Source organism: Carcharodon carcharias, chromosome 16 (assembly GCF_017639515.1).
Source record: "Carcharodon carcharias isolate sCarCar2 chromosome 16, sCarCar2.pri, whole genome shotgun sequence".
NCBI classification, from domain to species: Eukaryota; Metazoa; Chordata; class Chondrichthyes; order Lamniformes; family Lamnidae; genus Carcharodon; species Carcharodon carcharias.
In genome coordinates this window covers 107888612-107905855 of record NC_054482.1, presented here as the reverse complement: position 1 = coordinate 107905855, position 17244 = coordinate 107888612, and the positions used below count along the sequence as shown (strand labels likewise).

Below are 17244 nucleotides of genomic sequence, written 5' to 3'. Positions count from 1 at the left end.
ATTTGGTCTACTGCATTTGCTGCTCCCAATGAGATCTCCTCTACATTGGAGAGACCAAACGCAGACTGGGTGACAGACCTCCGCTCTGTCCGCAAGCATGACCCAGACCTTCCTGTCGCTTGCCATTTCAACACACCACCCTGCTCTCATGCCCACATGTCCGTCCTTGGCCTGCTGCAATGTTCCAGTGAAGCTCAACGCAAACTGGAGGAACAGTACCTCATCTTCTGACTAGGCACTTTACAGCCTTCCTGACTTAACATTGAGTTCAACAACTTCAGATCATGAACTCTCTCCTTCATCCTCGCCCCTTTTTGGCCCCCTTTTTTCAAATATTTATTTTATATTAATTTTTATATATATATTTTCTTCCCACCTGCTTCTATTATTTTTAAAATTTATTTCCATTTGCTGTTTTATCCCCACATTTTAGCCTATTTTGATCTTTTCCCCCACACCGTCCCCTCCCCCCCGGCCCACTAGGGCCATCTGTCACTTGCTCATCCTGCTTTCTAATCTTAATGTCACCATTAACACCTCTGGCCAGTATCACCGCCATCAACACCCCTTTGACCTCTTGTTTATGACATCTTTTGCAATCTTTGCTTTGCCTCCTCCTATCATTGGCCCTCAATCCAGCTTCACCTGACCCACCCCCTTTAAACAGTATATATTGCGCCACATTTTTACTTCTCTTAGTTCTGAAGAAGAGTCATACAGACACGAAACGTTAACTATGTCTTTCTCTCCACAGATGTGTCAAACCTGCTGAGTTTTTCCAGAAATTTTTGTTTGTGTTTCAGATTTCCAGCATCCACAGTATTTTGCTTTTATTTTTCCTTTACACCAATTTGAAATGGGGAATAATTTTGATAGAGGCATAGAATCTCATGATGTAGAAAGAGGCCATTGGGCCCATCATGCCTTTGCCAACTCTTCAAAAGAGCTATCCACTTAGTCCCATTTCCCCGCTGTCTCCTAATTTTCTATTTCAAGTAGGTGTCCGATTCCATTTTGGCAGTTACTGTTGAATCTGCTTCCAATGCCCTTTCAGGCAGTGTGTTCCAGATCACAACTCGTTGTGTAAAATAAAAAAATTTCTCATTTCTCCTCTGATTCTTTTGCCAATTATTTAAAAACCTGTAGTTATTGACCCTCCTTCCAGTGGGAACAGTTTCTCTATCTTCTCTGTCAAAAAACCCTTGTACTCTCCATCAGTTTTTTTGAGCACTTGTTTTACAAGAAGGTAGTAGAAAGAAAATCTGATACGCTGAACGTGGATGGAATTTTAATGCTTTAAACTGACCTGTAACATAGGTTGACATGGGATTTCCATGCCCACAAAGAGTGGTTCAGCTGCCTCAGATCCCATGGGACCATTATACGTCTGGGCTAGGAAATTTTGAGAAAGAATACAGAAATAAGAAACACAACACACGGAGATTAAAACTCGTCTTTGACAAAGGTACATGTTTGTTTGTATGATTTTGTTCTTAATTGAGTTTGCCATGATAGCTCCTCAGACCTTGATGTTGATTAAAAGATATTGAAAAATGTCCTCCAACTAAATGTTGTGAAGCCATATGCATTGTGTTCAGTCCCTGCCACAAACTTTGTCCCACTCCCTGGCAAATGAGACTGAATCTGACTGCTTGCAGCCTTGGTATCATTTTTGACTACAAGATGAGCTTTCAACCAGTCATCTGCACCATTAGTAAGACCGTTCATTTCTACCTCCATAACATTGCTGACTCCATAAGATGTAGGAGCAGAAGTAGGCCATTCGGCCCATCGAGTCTGCTCCGCCATGCAATGAGATCATGGCTGATCTGATTACCCTCAACTCCACTTTCCTGTCTTTTCCCCATAATTCTTGATTCCCTTACTGATTAAAAATCAGTCTATCTCAGCCTTGAATATACTTAACGACCCAGCCTCTACAGCCCTCTGCGGTAAAGAATTCTACAGGTTGACTACCTCATGAGAGAAAAAATTCCTCCTCATCTCTGTTTTGAATGGGCGCCTCTTACTCTGAAATTATGCCCTCTGGTCCCAGACTCTCAGCATCTATCCTGTCAAGCCTCCTAATAGTCTTATATTTTAGTAATCTTATTATTTCAGGAAGGTCGTCTCTCATTCTTCTAAACTCCAATGGGTACAGGCCCAACCTACTCAACCTCTCCTCATAAGAAAATTCCTCCATCCCCTCAGATCAACCTAGTGAATCTTCCCTGGACTGCCTCCAATGTTATTATATCTTTGCTTAGATAAGGGGACCAAAACTGTTCACAGTATTCTAGCTGTGGTCAAACTAGTGCCTTGTATAGTTTTAGCAAAATTTCCCTATTTTTATACTCCATTCCCTTTGAAATAAAGGCCAACATTCCATTTGCCTTCCCTAATATCTGCTGAACTTGTTTGCTAGCTCTTTGTGATTCATGCATGCCTGTGCCTGCTTCTGTTCATCTGCTGCTGTTACCACTAGACATGAATATTCTAATACACTCATCACTGGCCTCCCACATTCTACCCTCTGTAAACTTGAGCTCATCCAGAAACTCTGCTGCTCATGTCCTTACTCTCACCAATCAGCCACAGTGCTTGCTCACCTACGTTGGCTCCCGGTTAAGCAACACCTCAATTTTAGAATTCTCATCCTTGATTTCAAATGCGCCGTTGCCTCTGACCTCCCAACGTCTGTGATCTCCGCCATCCCAGCCATCCTCAGAGATATCAGCCCTGCAGTAATTCTGTCCTCTCGAGCATCCCCAATTTTAATTGTTCCACCATTAAGCTCTGCAATTCCCACCCTAAACCTCATTCATTCTTTATCTCACTTTTCTCCTGTAACAGGCTCCTTAAACCTTTTACCAAGAATTTGGTCATCTGCCTGAATATTTCTTTTTGTGGCTCAGTGTCTTGTGTTATGGTGCCCCAGTGAAGCGCATTGGGCTGTTTTGTTATGTTAAAGGAGCAGATTTTTCCTTTGCAAGTGTAAGTCCAATTCTTTGTCAGAACTTGTATTTTGTTTTATTTGGAGCTTCTCAAATTTTGTTTAATATCTGAAAGTTTTCTCGGCTGGGCCAGGTTTGCCTGTGAGACCAAAAAGCCCCATGGATTCCAAGAAGGATGCAGAGTCATCATCCTCCTCTTTTTACTCTTCAATGTTGCCTTCAAGCGATGCCCCCGAAGTAATGATAAACAGCCGTGCGCAGGTGAGAAAATGCTTCCAGGGAAATGGTGAAAATGAGCTAATTTGATGCGATATTTTAATTCAACTTTACCATGGAACCAAAGGAGATTCAAGTTTAAAGTCGGTGCACAGCGGTTTCATGCTTGCACCAATACGAAACATTTGTAGCGCAAGACTGATGCTAAGGCCCAAACTGACTGGGAGTCTTGATTTGGAGTTATGTTGAGCCTTGCCTCCGAATTCATGTTTATTTTTTCTATAAAATCAGCGAGAAGCAAAATTGCTTTGCAGCAGCTCTACTAGAGGTTATCGGGGATAGACTGGAATGTGGGGTCGAGGTTACATTCAGATCAGCCATAATCTTATTGAATGGCGGAGCAGGCTCGAGGGGCTGAGTGACCCACTCCTCCTAATTCGTATGTGTTCATATGTAATTTTACAGTGCGGCACGCACCCTTCTTGATGAGTCTATGAGACAGCTCTCCCAATTTTGGCACAAGCCCCCAGATCTTAGTAAGGATGACTTATGTACGGTCGATAGGGCTGATTTTGCCATTATCGTTTCCGGTGTTTAGGTCGGTGTTGGCCGGTCCGTTCAGTCCCATTCCTTTTTGACTTTTTAGCGTTTTTATACAACTTCGTGTCTTGCTAGGCCATTTCAGAGGGCATTTAAGAGTCAATTGCTGTGGTTCTGGAGTCACATGTAGGCCAGACCAGGTAAGGATGGCAGATTTCCTTCCCTAAAGGACATTAGTGAACAAGATGGGATTTTATGACAATCGACGATGGTTTCTTGGTCATCATTAGACTTTTACTTACAGATATTTATTGAATTCAAATTTCATCAGCTGCCGTGGCGGGATTCGAACCTGCATTCCTAGAGTATTACCCTGGGTTTCTGGATTACCAGTCCTCTATGTAGTTTAGTAATTTTTGATTGCCCTCTATTACCCGCTTGTCCCCTGTTGAAATCAGGTATGTCCCTACAAGAACGACACTTGTTTCCAGATTCTTGTCAGGCCATTCTTGTACAATAAACCATTTTGGTTTATGCTTTATAACTAACGTGAAAATGCCCCTAGAAGGGTTGGGGAAGTTCTGTCAGTTGCATTTCTTTACCATTTAGCAAAAATTTTCATTCCTTAAATATGTCCGAAATTCTGAATTACTCGGTGACGTTTTGTGCATGAGCTTGTCGTGCAATGGCGGATTCTGGAAATAATCCTACAAATTTTGGAAGTGGGTAGCGAAAAGTAAAAGCTTGTGCAGTTTAGCCATCTTCATTTGTGTCTTAATCCCTCCAAACTTAGCCTCTTGTGCATCCCCAATTTTCTTTGCTCTACCATTGGTGGCTGTGCTAGGATCTCTGCTGTGGAATTCCCACCTTAAAACACACCTTTTAAGATGCTCCTTAAAATCTAGGAGTGCAGGACTGGTTTCTGGTATGAAACAGTAAACTTTATTTACAGGCTCCAGATGAGGCTATGTGCTTGTTGTGAGACCAAGGTTATAAGGCTCCGCCCCTGAAGATTCCTCACGCTTAGGGCTGAATAGTCTATACAGTCACATGATCCCCATAACAGTAAGAAATGGTTTAACTTGCAATCATTGCGCCTACCTTTTTGGCTAAACTTTTGGCTTGCTCACCTAACATTATCTTAATGTGTCTCGGTGTCAAATTCTGATGCACTTTTGTGAAGCATCTCAGGATGTTTTACTCTTTCAAAAGCACTTTATAAATACAAATTGTTGTTGATTTGGACAACAACATTTCTTTTGTTGTATATTATAGGAACATTGAATTTTTCCTACAGGTATGGCAAATGTTGTTTGGGCTAATTTCAAATAATTTATTTTATGGCAATCTAAAAAGCCGAAACTTGGCTTAATTAAGATGGTGGAAGCAGGATTCTTTTTGGGAATAACTTGTCACACCTCGAATTGAATATTGCATCTTTACTAACCCAGCTTTGTCATTTTCAATTCTGAAAGAAGGGTGGTATCTGAAGTCTTCTTTTACATAAACTTTTTCAGGTAATAAGAGGAAGGATTTGTGATGACTCCAAGTCAGAAACATTTAACCAGCTGTGGAGTGTAGAAGAACAGGTAAACTTTCCATTCTCACCACAAAATATATCGGATTCAAGCAGGATGAACGCGAAGTTTGCAAGAGTGGGAAAAGACCACCCATTCTGCCTGTTCAGCATTCTGCATCTGTCATCCAGGCCTTGTCTCAGGATTTGACTTGACTGTTTCTTAACTTGAAACTTGCAACCCTTCGCTCTGCATTGAATCAGGAATATAAGCAATTCCTTTTTTTTTTGAAGACAGTGTTTTGCTGTCGTCAGTTTCCAAGCATTAAGGCATTCCTTTAGAAAGGGATGTGATGTCGGAAGAGTCAGTTTTATTAGAAGACAAGCTCGGCTACCCATCCCACGTCCGGGAAATAAAGGGATGAAAGTTAAAAGTAAGAGCTAAAAAAAAACAAGATGAAATGTTTTCATGAAGTAATAAGCTGAGATAATCGTCCCACCGGCATATGGACAGAACATCCAACAGGTTTGATTCAACAATTCACTTAATTACCCTCTTTCACACAATTATTTTAATTAACAATTTTACTCCCACAAATACCTAAATCCATAGAAAATTATTATACTTAAAAGCATTACTTGTCAAAAACTTTCTTTTCACAATGAATTTATTTTCATTTGCTTCACCTGACTTGAATTTAGTTTAACTAGCTTTACATTTTTATGATGTGATCTCTGCTAATCATTTCTCTACACCTGTGTCCTCAATGTTTGTTAATACGCTGAATATTTCATCAGGGTCAAAGACAACGTCTGTAATATCACTCTACATTTTCAGTGTCACTGTCTTCATTTTCGGTGTTTGTGAAAACAATAATTATTTCATGATAGACCATACAAGAAGCTCTTCCTTCTTGAGCCAAAATAGAGAGATTTCTTGGTGATTCTACTCAGCAGTTATATTTTCTGATGTTTTTCAAGAAACATTTTAATTTTGTTGTTCCCATAAGAAGAACATTCAGTGGGTCAGGTGGCTCACTTAAAGGTGGCAATCATGCATTACCATTTAAACAACTCATTGAAGGTGGCTCTTCTTTCCACTTTTTTGGACCATAATATTTACATACATTTGATCTACTGCCAATATCATATTCTGCGTCTGACCTCATAATTATAAAGCTTCCTTAAAGAGCCTTGGTCTCTTACTGGCAGCACTGGTGGTTCTTGCATTCTGTCGCTTTTTGTCAACTCCCTGCCGCCTTTCTCTAACCTCTTCATCTTCCTTTTCTCTAATTGCTGCCTGTTGCTTTCTGTCAACTTTTTGCCCTAGCCTCTTCACCTCTCCGCTCTGTGTATTCCACCTGTTGCTTTCCGTACTAAGTAATGTGTAGTGTCTCAGAGCATACAGTAACTTACACAAAAAAAAATAAAATGAGAAACAAAATGAAATATGAACGACAGTCAGGGATTCATTGCGTTCTTGGAATGTACGTTTAGGTTGGTTGACATCTCTGAGTGTCGGTGTAGGCGGGGATACAGTGTAGGTAGTGCCAGGGGAACCCCTGTTCGGAGGCCAAAGCCTCCAACTTCCCCCATCAGTGGGGGTGGTTATGTCATTTCCTCCTTATAACATGCCTGCACCCAATGTATTATCCCACCAAGTTTGGTTGAGATTGGCACAAGGATTTCTGAGGTGTTTGCCAACGAACAAACAGCAGGCCATTTTACTTTTATAAACATAGATGCCCTGTTACTTTGAGCTTGCAAAACGTAGACGTCTCAAAATCTCTTTCGTCTTGTTTTTTTAAATTTAAGGTAATTTTCTCAACTGCCAGGAGGCGTGTTCAAGTTCCCCCCCCCCCCACCCTGCCTAGTTGCTCGATGACATGCCTTTGATTTTCGTTTCTGGGCCCTTCAGTTCATACATCAGCTGTGGTTGAGATGGTTGGCTAGTGAGTGAGTTCTAGGCTTCTGCTAATATTTACTGTGTGAACAGCCTAGAGTTTCCCAATTTTCACCTCCCTCGCTGTGTGGATTAAATCTGTGGCCACACCGATACCCCTCCCCCTACTGGTGCTGTCGAGATACTGTGAAAAATAGGATTGTGCAAGCAGTTGAAAAAATGTAGCACTTCTCAATCAATTCTCAACCAGTACTGAATTCTGAATATTAACTTAAGACTGTGACATGCACTGTCTTTTTTGATTTGATTTTAAAGAAAAGATTAGAGGAGCTGCTCCTTAAATATCCTCCTGAAGAAGTGGAAACGCGACGCTGGCAGAAGATAGCTGACAAACTAGGCAACCGAACGGCCAAACAGGTAACTTCAGTGTTCACTAGGGGTTTTGCAGCTCTTCAGTATAAGCTTAAGTTAATTTCCATCAATGTTTTAATGTATCTAATGATTTTAAATGTATTTTTAGGGCGGCCTGTGCCAAATGTTTATTTTAAAAATTCATTCATGGGATATGGGCGTTGCTGGCTAGGCCAGCATTTATTACCCATCCCTAATTGCCCTTGAGAAGGTGTTGGTGAGCTGCCTTCTTGAACCACGGAAGCCCCATGTTGTGAGGGTACACCCACAGTGCTGTTAGGAAGGGAGTTCCAGGATGTTGATCCAGTGACAGTGAAGGAATGGCAATATATCTCTAAGTCAGGATGGTGAGTGGCTTGGAGGAAAACTTCCAAGCAGTGATGTTCCCATATGTCTGCTGCCCTTGTCCTTCTAAAACAAAAACAGAATTACCTGGAAAAACTCAGCAGGTCTGGCAGCATCGGCGGAGAAGAAAAGAGTTGACGTTTCGAGTCCTCATGACCCTTCGACAGAACTAGTTGTCCTTCTAGTTGGCAGTAGTTGTGGATTTGGAGGGTGCTGTTGAAGGAAGCTTGGCGAGTTTCTGAATTGTATTTTGTACTTGGTACACACTGTTGCCACTGTGCGGTGGTGATGGAGGGGGTGAATGTTTGGATGGAGTGCCAATCAAGCGGGCTGCTTTTCCTGGATGGTGTCAAGTTTCTTGTGTTGTTGGAGCTGCACTCATCCACGCAAGTAGAGAGTATTCCATCACACTCCTGATTTGTTCCTTGTAGATGGTGGACAGGCTTTGGGGAGCCAGGAGATGAGTGACTTGCTGCAGAATTCCTAGCCTTTGACCTGCTCATGTAGCCACAGTATTTTTATGGCTACCCCAATTCAGTTTCTGGTCAATGGTAACCCCCAGAATGTTGATAGTGGGGGATTCAGTGATGGCAATGCCTTTGAATGTCAATGGTTAGCTTCTCTCTTGTTGGAGGTGGGTCATTACCTGGCACTTGTGTGGTAAGAATGTTACATGCCACTTGTCAGCCCAAGCCTGGACATTGACTAGGTCTTGCTGCATTTGGACATGGACTGCTTCAGTAGCTGAGGAGTCACAAATGGGGCTGAACATTGTGCAGTCATTAGTGCACATCCCCACTTCTGACCTTATGATGGAAGGAAGGTAATTGATGAAGCAGTTGAGGATGATTAGGCTGAGGACACTACCCTGAAGAACTCCTGCAGTGATACCCTGGAACTGGGATGATTGACCTCCAACAACTGCAATCATCTTCCTTTGTGCTAGGTATAACTCATAACCAGCAGGGAGTTTTCCCCCTGATTCCCATTGATTGGAGTTTTTTTTAATTCGTTCATGGGATTTGGCCATCGCTGGCTAGGCCAGCATTTATTGCCCATCTCTCATTGCCCTTGTTCAGAGGGCAGTTAAGAGTCAACCACATTGCTGTGGATCTGGAGTCACATGTTGGCCAGACCAGGTAAGGCTGACAGATTTCCTTCCGTAAAGGACATTACTGAACCAGATGGGTTTTTACAACAATCAACAATGGTTTCATGGTCATCATCAGACTTTTAATTCCAGATTTTTATTGAATTCAAATTTCACCATCTGCCATGGTGGGATTCAAACCCAGCTCCCCAGAGCATTACCCTGGGTCTCTGGAATACCAGTCCAATGACAATATCACTATGCCACTGCCTGCCCGGCAGAGCTAGGGCTCCTTGATGCCACACCCAATTAAATGCTGCCATGATATCAAGGACAGTCACACTCATCTCACCTCGGGAGTTCAGCTCTTTGGCCCATGTTTGAGCCAAGGCAGTAATGAGGTCAAGAGCTGAGTGGCCCTGACAGAACCCAGACTGAGCATCAGTGGGCAGGTTATTGCTAAGAAAATGTGCTTGATAACACTGTTGATGACCCCTTCCATTACTTTACTGATGATCGAGAGTAGACTGATGAAGTAATTGGCCAGGTTGGATTTGTCCTGATTTTTGTGTACAGGCATACCTGGACAATTTTCCACGTTGCTGGGTAGATGCCAGTGTTTGTAGCTGTACTGGAAACAGCTTGGCTAGGGATGCAGCAAGTTCTGGAGCACAAGTCTGCCGCAGACCCAGTCCAGCAGCTATGTCCTTTAGAACTCGGCCAGCTCAGTCTGTACTGGTTCTACCGAGCCACTCTGGTGATGAACATTGTATTCTGGATGGGGGACTTCATTCTGTGCCCTTGCAACCCTCGGTGCTTCCTTCAAGTGGTGTTCAACATGGAGTACTATCAGCTGGGGCTTGGGGTGTGTACATGGTAATCAGCAGGAGGTTTCCTTGCCCATGTTTGGCCTGCTGCTACGAGACTTCTTGGGGTCCGGAGTCGATGTTGAGGACTCACAGGGCAATGCCCTCCCCACTGTATACCATCTCTGCTGCGTTTGTCCTATCAGTAGGTGATGGTGGTGTCTGGGACATCATCTGTAATGTATAACTCCTAGAGTATGACTGTGTCAGGCTGTTGATTGACTGGTCTGTGAGACAGCTCTCCCAATTTTGGTCCGAACCCCCAGATGTTAGTAAGGAGGACTTTGCAGGGTTGGCCGGGCTGTGTTTGCCATTGTCATTTCCGGTACCTAGGTCAATGCTGGCTGGTCCATCCAGCTTCGTTCCTTATTGACTTGCTTTCAGCGGTTTGCTACAACTGAGTGGCTAGCTAAGCCATTTCAGAGGGCGGTTAAGAGCCAACCACATTGCTGTGGCCAGACCCATCAAGGATGGACTTAAGTGAACATTAGCGACAATCGACAAGTCATCATCAGACTTTTAATCTGCGATGATGGAATTTGAACCTGGGTCCCCAGAGAATTACCCTGGTTTTCTGGATTACTAGCCTAGTGACAATACCACTATGCTACTGCCTCCCCTATTTATGACAGTAGTCACAATTTATTGCAATGTGTCCAAGCTTCTTCATTTCATGAATTGCCTAGCTGCTTACCTCACAGCCGCCAGAATCTGTGTGTAAAGATATAACCCATATTTTTATTTAATTCAAACATGAAGTTGCTGATATGATATTAACAGACCTGAGTGTAATGATTCATTGTGGTTGCAACAATTGTGGTACTGAATTAATAATCTAGAGATCTTCAGTTCAACCTCTGAAACTGAATTCACTAAGTGCAATATATTTGTGACTTGGCTGATAAAAAGGACCATGCAAACTGCTGGATTGTTTTGAGCCCCAACAGGTTGACTGTCCTTCAGGGCACAGAGGCTGCACCCTCTGCTCTGGCCTTGTGACTTCACACACACGCTGTCTGATTAATTCTTAACCCTCCTGTGTACTAGCCCAGGTACCCACCCCCCTCGGTTGCATTTAGGCCCTCCTTGGTTATTGCTTCAAAGGAATATTTTCTTTGTGGAATAATATATCCAAAGATCTGCAGTTAATAGCCATTTTAGGTGGGCAGCGCTATTTTGAGGAAGAGTGCAGGAGTTCCCCGGCCAATATTTATCCCCCAGCTAACATCCCCAAAACAGATTATCTGACCATTATCTTATTCCTGCAGGCGGTGCCTTGCTGTGCGCAAATTCGCTGCCGCGTTTCCGATATTATGGCAGTGACTATACTTCAAAAGTAACTGTAAACATTGCAAGGTGCTTCTGGATGTTCTGAGGTTATGGAGGGTGCTAAATGGAAGCTTTTCTTCTTTAAGAGTATTAGACACATTGTATTTTTGCACGTGTTAAAATTAACGTGAACTTTCCATTACACAGCAGAGGCTAACAGAAAAGCATGAATGCTGAGTTTGACGAACAGTCATGCCTGCAACTTTAGCCTATCTTTTTTTCCCCATTGGTACAAATTGTTCTTTCATCTTAGTTATTTTGTGTATCTCTTTTCAACCAGGTTGCCAGCAGGGTGCAGAAGTATTTCATTAAACTAGCTAAAGCTGGAATCCCTATTCCGGGCAGAACTCCGAACTTGTACCTGCATTCAAAAAAGGTATTGTGCACAAGACTAAGCAGATAACGTGTGCCGATTTTCCTCTGCTGTCATTACTATTTATTGCTTTATTTTGTTTTTATATGAGTTGTTCTTCGCCACTCCGCTCCATCTTCTTGAGGTTGTCCGGGCAATGTGAATCAACACAAATGCGATTGCAATTCCATGGCTGAACCACTAGAAGGTGTACGTATGCAGTACAGAATTAAACTGCTCTCTGGGCCGTCTTCTATTCTCTGAATCACAGGTTCTCAACCCAGGGACTTCGAGAAACTTTCAGGGGGTCTGGCAGATCATATTTCAAGAATAAAATCTAGCAATCCAATTATATGATTTAAAAATTCCTCTGTTATTCCTGGCACACGTTGGGTGCACATTTCAGGATATTGCACACTTCCAAAATAGGGAGAAGCATAAGAGAACAGAGGGAGTCCACCACCCTCTCCTCCCCCAAAGCCCATTAGTGACAGTGGGCAGCGTGTTTTACTGCCAGGCCACGCAACATTCATTCTCCTGTTTTAAATTAGGTACGTAGACAACAGGATGTTTTGTTGGGTCACGGGCTAAGAATTAACCAGAGGGTGTTGACGAATGGTCAGCTGACTTTACCTTCTGCTCTTCATGCGGCTGACTGCTGATTGTTCATGGCAGTTGTTTTAAGAGCCGAGGAAAGCACAGGTAGCTGATCAAACTGCCCATTGCTGCTGCTGGTGCCAGTCTTAGGAATTTGTGGTCCAGAGTCCTAGGGAATCACTCTCGTGAGGATGGCCTTGAACGTTAACTTCTTGATATTTAAAGTATACTGTTTTGCGTTGGGAAGTGATCCTTGAGCTTAGGTGGACAGTGCAAACGAAGCAGGATCTCCAGCGTAATTATCTCTGGATTATTACCCAAGCCATGTGCAAAATTGGCATAGGAGCAGGCAGATCAGGAGAATTAACATGTGGCTAAAGGGCTGGTGTGGGAAAGAAGGGTTCCTATTCATGGAACAATGGCACCAGTTCCGGGACAGGAAGTAGATGTACTGATGGGATGGGCTCCAACTCTACTGGGATGGAACCTGTTTCCTAGCAGAAAGGATAAATAAGGAGGTGGCAAAGGCTTTAGACCAGTAAGATGCGGGGAGGGATCTACAAGAAAATAAGCAGCCTAAAATAAACCAAACAGTGCAAGGGAACATAGGAAGGAATAAAGTAAGGAAGAACAACAATGGCATGGGAGTTATAGAAATTAAAATGTCTGTACATCAACACTTAGTGTTTGCAATAAAACGGGAACTGGAAGCAATCATATGTTGGGAGCAACCGAACATAGGGATTACTCAGACATGCTATGGAAAAATCAGGACTCTGAATTAAACATTGCAGATTATAATATGTTTAGAAAATTTTGGGTAAAAGATAAAATGGAGTAGCTATACCTATTAGGGATAATATAATGGCAATAGAAAAAGCGACGCAGCTATCAGTAAGACAAAATAGAATCCATGTGGATTGATATGAAAGATAATAAAGGATTAATCGCTGATCAGTGTAGACTACAGACCACCTAATTGTGGAAGGGAGGTGGAGAAAGAATTCGGGAAAAGAAACTACCCTGATATCAGAGTTAAAGTTTCGAGCCCATATGACTTCTTCAGGGTTAAGGTTAGAAGAAGAGTCATAGAGACTCAATGTTAATGCTGTTTCTCTCTCCACAGATGCTCCCAGACCTGCTGAGTTTTTCCAGTTTTTATTTCAGATTTCCAGCATCCGCAGTATTTTGCTTTTACATGACCCTGATATTAATTAGACAAGAGAGGTAGGTAAGGGAGAATAAGGGAATGGAGTTCCTACAATGTGTATAGGACTCCTTTCTAACCCAATATATAAAAAGCTTGACAAGGGAATATTCACCTTTCGATCTAGTGATGGGGAATGAATCAGAGCAGATAAGACATGTGAAGTTGGCAATAGTGACATATTATACGCACTTTAAGATGATAATGTAGTTCAACACCACTAAATGTGAAGTAGTACATTTTGGTAGGAAGAGCAGGGAGGTCACTTATTTCTTGGAAGGGGCAAGTCTGGGTGGTGTGGAGGAACAAAGGGGATTAGAGGAGCCGATACACCAAACACCAATCATTAAAAGTTGCACTACAGGTTAGAAAGGCCATAAAAAGCAAACCAAGCTCTGGGCTCTATCTATTTCTAGTGGAATAGAATTGGAAAGTAAGGAAGTTATGCTAAATCTGTAGCGCACCTTGATTAGATCACACTTAGAAAGCTGTGCGTTTCTGGGTGCTGTATTATAAATAGAATAGAGAGACACTGGAGAGGGTGCAGTGAATATTTACAAGGATAAGACCAGAAATAAAAGGTTTTGATCGAGTGGACACAGAGAGAATGTTCTCTCGTGTGGGGAAGAGCATAAATAGAGGCCATCATTATAAGATAGTCACCAAGAAATCCAATAGGGAATTCAGAAGAAACTTCTTCACCTAAAGAGAGTGGTGAGAATATGGAACTTGCTACCACGGGGAGTGGTTGAAGATGCATTTGAGGGGAAGCTAGACAGTCATATGAGGGAGAAGGCAATCGATGGTTATGATAGATTAAGATGGGAGAAGGCTCAAGTAGAGCATAAACACCACCTGTTCTGGTTGACCTGAGTGTCCTGTTCCTGTGTGTCGTGATCCATCTAGTTTTCTGTTTGGGGATCTCACTGCCTGTGAATTTGTCGCTCGTTTTTGGCATATTTCTGGAGCCACTCGGTACCATCAACAAAATTCATATCGAGTGAAACAAAAGTAATAAAAATATACTTAATTTTATTACTAATCTTTATGTTAACCCTTGTGTTACGGGGCTAATGGAATTTTTATAATAACTGTTGGGCCAGCCTCAAGCAAAAGGTTTGAGAACCCCCTGCTCTAGATCATCTATTTACTAAAGTCTGTCTAATGGGAGAAACAGAGTATGACAGCCAGTTACAATATTTATTCCACTGTCATGTTTGAAACTCCAGCCTGCTTTTTACTTGGTGTTTTTAAATGCATTATCTGAAATGAATCCTTTTGCAAATCCTTATCCCAAAATATGTGTTGCTGAATATTATTGAGTAGAAGTAAAGGAATGCATAGATTTTTCCTTACTCTTGATACACACCATAAAGAGATTGGCGTCTTGTCACTAACAGATGAAATAAACATTGTTGCTTATGCTGAAGTGAATTATATAAACTGATTCACATGGGTACTCAAACTCAGGTATAACTCAAATTTAGCTCTTATTTATATAAATCTATTGTAGATGATAAAGGATTTAATTTTCTGATTCTGACCAAGTCAATAACCCAGTAATTCTCTCTGCAAGCATTGTTTGAAATTTATGGCTCCTTTATACCAGTGCTGCCAATGATTGGAGCTGTAATGTAACTTGGAGGTGCTGCTGTCTCTGAAGGCACATGGAACCAAACTAAAGAGCTACATTGAGAGAGACCAAGCTGGCTGGTGATAAATTGAACACCTTTAAATTATTCTGTCTATGTAAAGATTGAACACTCGCATTTGTTTCTCAGCTTCTGCCGGTAGAGTAGAATCAACCCAAGTACCCCAAAATAAACTGGTTAGATAGATTAAATACTCCCAGGAAGCTGCGAAACCTACTTGTGTTTGAAATGACACAAATTAAAACAACTTGGATAAGCGCCAGAGGGGAGATGAGAATTGTTTTATGCATTGAGTTGTGATGATGTGGAATGCAGTACTTAAAAAAAAAAAGAGAGACCATAAGACATAGGAGCAGAAATTAGGCCATTCGGTCCATCGAGTCTGCTCCGCCTTTTAATCACGGCTGATAAGTTTCTCAACCCCATTCTTCTGCCTTCTCCCCATAACCTTTGCTCCCCTTACCAATCAAGAACCTATCTATCTTGGTCTTAAATACACTCAGTGACCTGGCCTCCACAGTCTTTTGTGGCAATGAGAGGAGCAGGAGTAGACCGTATGGCCCTTCGACCTTGCTCCATCATTCAATACAATCATGGTGATCTTGGGTTTCAACTCCACTTCCTTGCCCATTCCCCATATCCCTTGATTCCCTGAGACACCAAAAATCTTGTCTATCCCAGCCTTAAAGGTATTCAGTGATGGAGCATACACAATCCTCTGGGGAAGAGAATTCCAAGGATTCACAACCTTTTGAGTGAAATAATTTCCCCTCGTCTCAGTCCTAAATGATCAGCCCCTTATACTGAGACTGTGCCCCTGCATTTTAGATTCCTCGACCAGTGGAAACAACCTCTTAGCATCTACCCTATTGAGTCCCTTCAGAATCTTGCACATTTCAATGAGATCGCCTCTCATTCTTCTAAGTCCAGAGAAAATAGACCCGGTTTGCTCAGCCTCTCATCATAGGACAGCCCCCCTCATCCATAGGACCAGGGAGGGCGAGGCGGTAGCATAGAGGTGTTGGACCTAGGCACCGGAAGTGACAAAGGCAAATTCAGGCCTGTTGACCCTACAGAGTCCTCCTTACTAACATCTGGGGGCTTGTGCCAAAATTGGGAGAGCAACAGCCCAATGTCGTCATACTCTCGGAATCATGCCTTACAGATCATGTCCTAGACATCACCATCCCAGCAGAGGTGCTAACACAGTGGTATACAGTCAGGAGGGAGTTGCCCTGGGAGTCTTCAACATCGACTCTGGCCCCCAAGAAGTGTCATGGCATCAGGTCAAACGTGGGCAAGGAAACCTGGGCTTGATTACCACGTTACCCCCCCCCCCCCCGCCGGCTGATAAATTATTGCTCCTACTTGTTGAGCACCACTTGGAGGAAGTACTGAGGGTGACATGGGCACAGAATGCACTCTGGGTGGGGGACTTCAACGTCCATCTCCAAGAATGGCTCAGAGGCACCACTACAGAACAAGCTGGACGAGTCCTAAATGACATAGCTGATAGACTGAGTCTGCAGCAGGTGTTGAGGGAACTCAACAAGTGGGAAAAACACAACTCATCCTCACCAACCTGCCTGCTGCAGATGCATCTGTCCATGACAGTATTGGTAGGAATGACCACCATGAAGTCCTTGTGGAGACGAAGTCCCGCCTTCACATTGAGGATACCCTCCATCGTGTTGTGTGGCACTACCACCATGCTAAATGGGATAGATTTTGAACAGACCTAGCAACTCAAGACTGGGCATCCATGAGGAGCTGTGGGCCATCAGCAGCAGAATTGTACTCAACAACAATTTTTATTCTCCTGGCCCAGTATGTCCCCCACTCTACCATTACCACCAAGCCAGGGGATCAACCCTGGTTCAGTGAAGAGTGCAGGATGGGTCTACCTGGCGTAGCTACAACACAGACTACTTGCGTGCTAAATAGCATATGTAGCAAGTGATAGACAAAGCTATTCCACAACCAACAGATTATATCCAAGCTCTGCAGCCCTGGTACACCCAGTCATGAATGGTGGTGGACAATTAAACAACTTGCTGGAGGAGGAGGCCCCACAAATATTCCCATCCTCAATGACTGGGGAGCTCAGCACATCAGTGCAAAGGATAAGGCTGAAGCATTTGCGACAATCTTAAGCCAGAAGTGCCAAGTGGGTGACCCTTCTCGGCCTCCTTCAGAGGTCCCCAGCATCACAGATGCTTCCCCCCAACCAATTCAATTCACTCCATGTGATATCAAGAAATGACTG

General features: G+C 42.9%; 1 protein-coding gene across 5 annotated transcripts in view; it reads left to right on the top strand.

The window, feature by feature from the left end:
- zzz3 (zinc finger, ZZ-type containing 3) overlaps window positions 1–17244 on the top strand; it is a 110462-nt gene that overhangs the window by 79151 nt on the left and 14067 nt on the right. For 3 of the 5 annotated variants that reach the window (XM_041208018.1, XM_041208019.1, XM_041208017.1), the window contains exons 4-8: window positions 1318–1465; window positions 3070–3215; window positions 5228–5299; window positions 7445–7546; window positions 11451–11546. In XM_041208018.1, the coding sequence (XP_041063952.1) occupies window positions 1318–1465; window positions 3070–3215; window positions 5228–5299; window positions 7445–7546; window positions 11451–11546 (564 nt within the window). The remainder of the gene's footprint in view (window positions 1–1317; window positions 1466–3069; window positions 3216–5227; window positions 5300–7444; window positions 7547–11450; window positions 11547–17244) is intronic. The other 2 variants (XM_041208020.1, XM_041208022.1) reach the window with 2 other exon arrangements.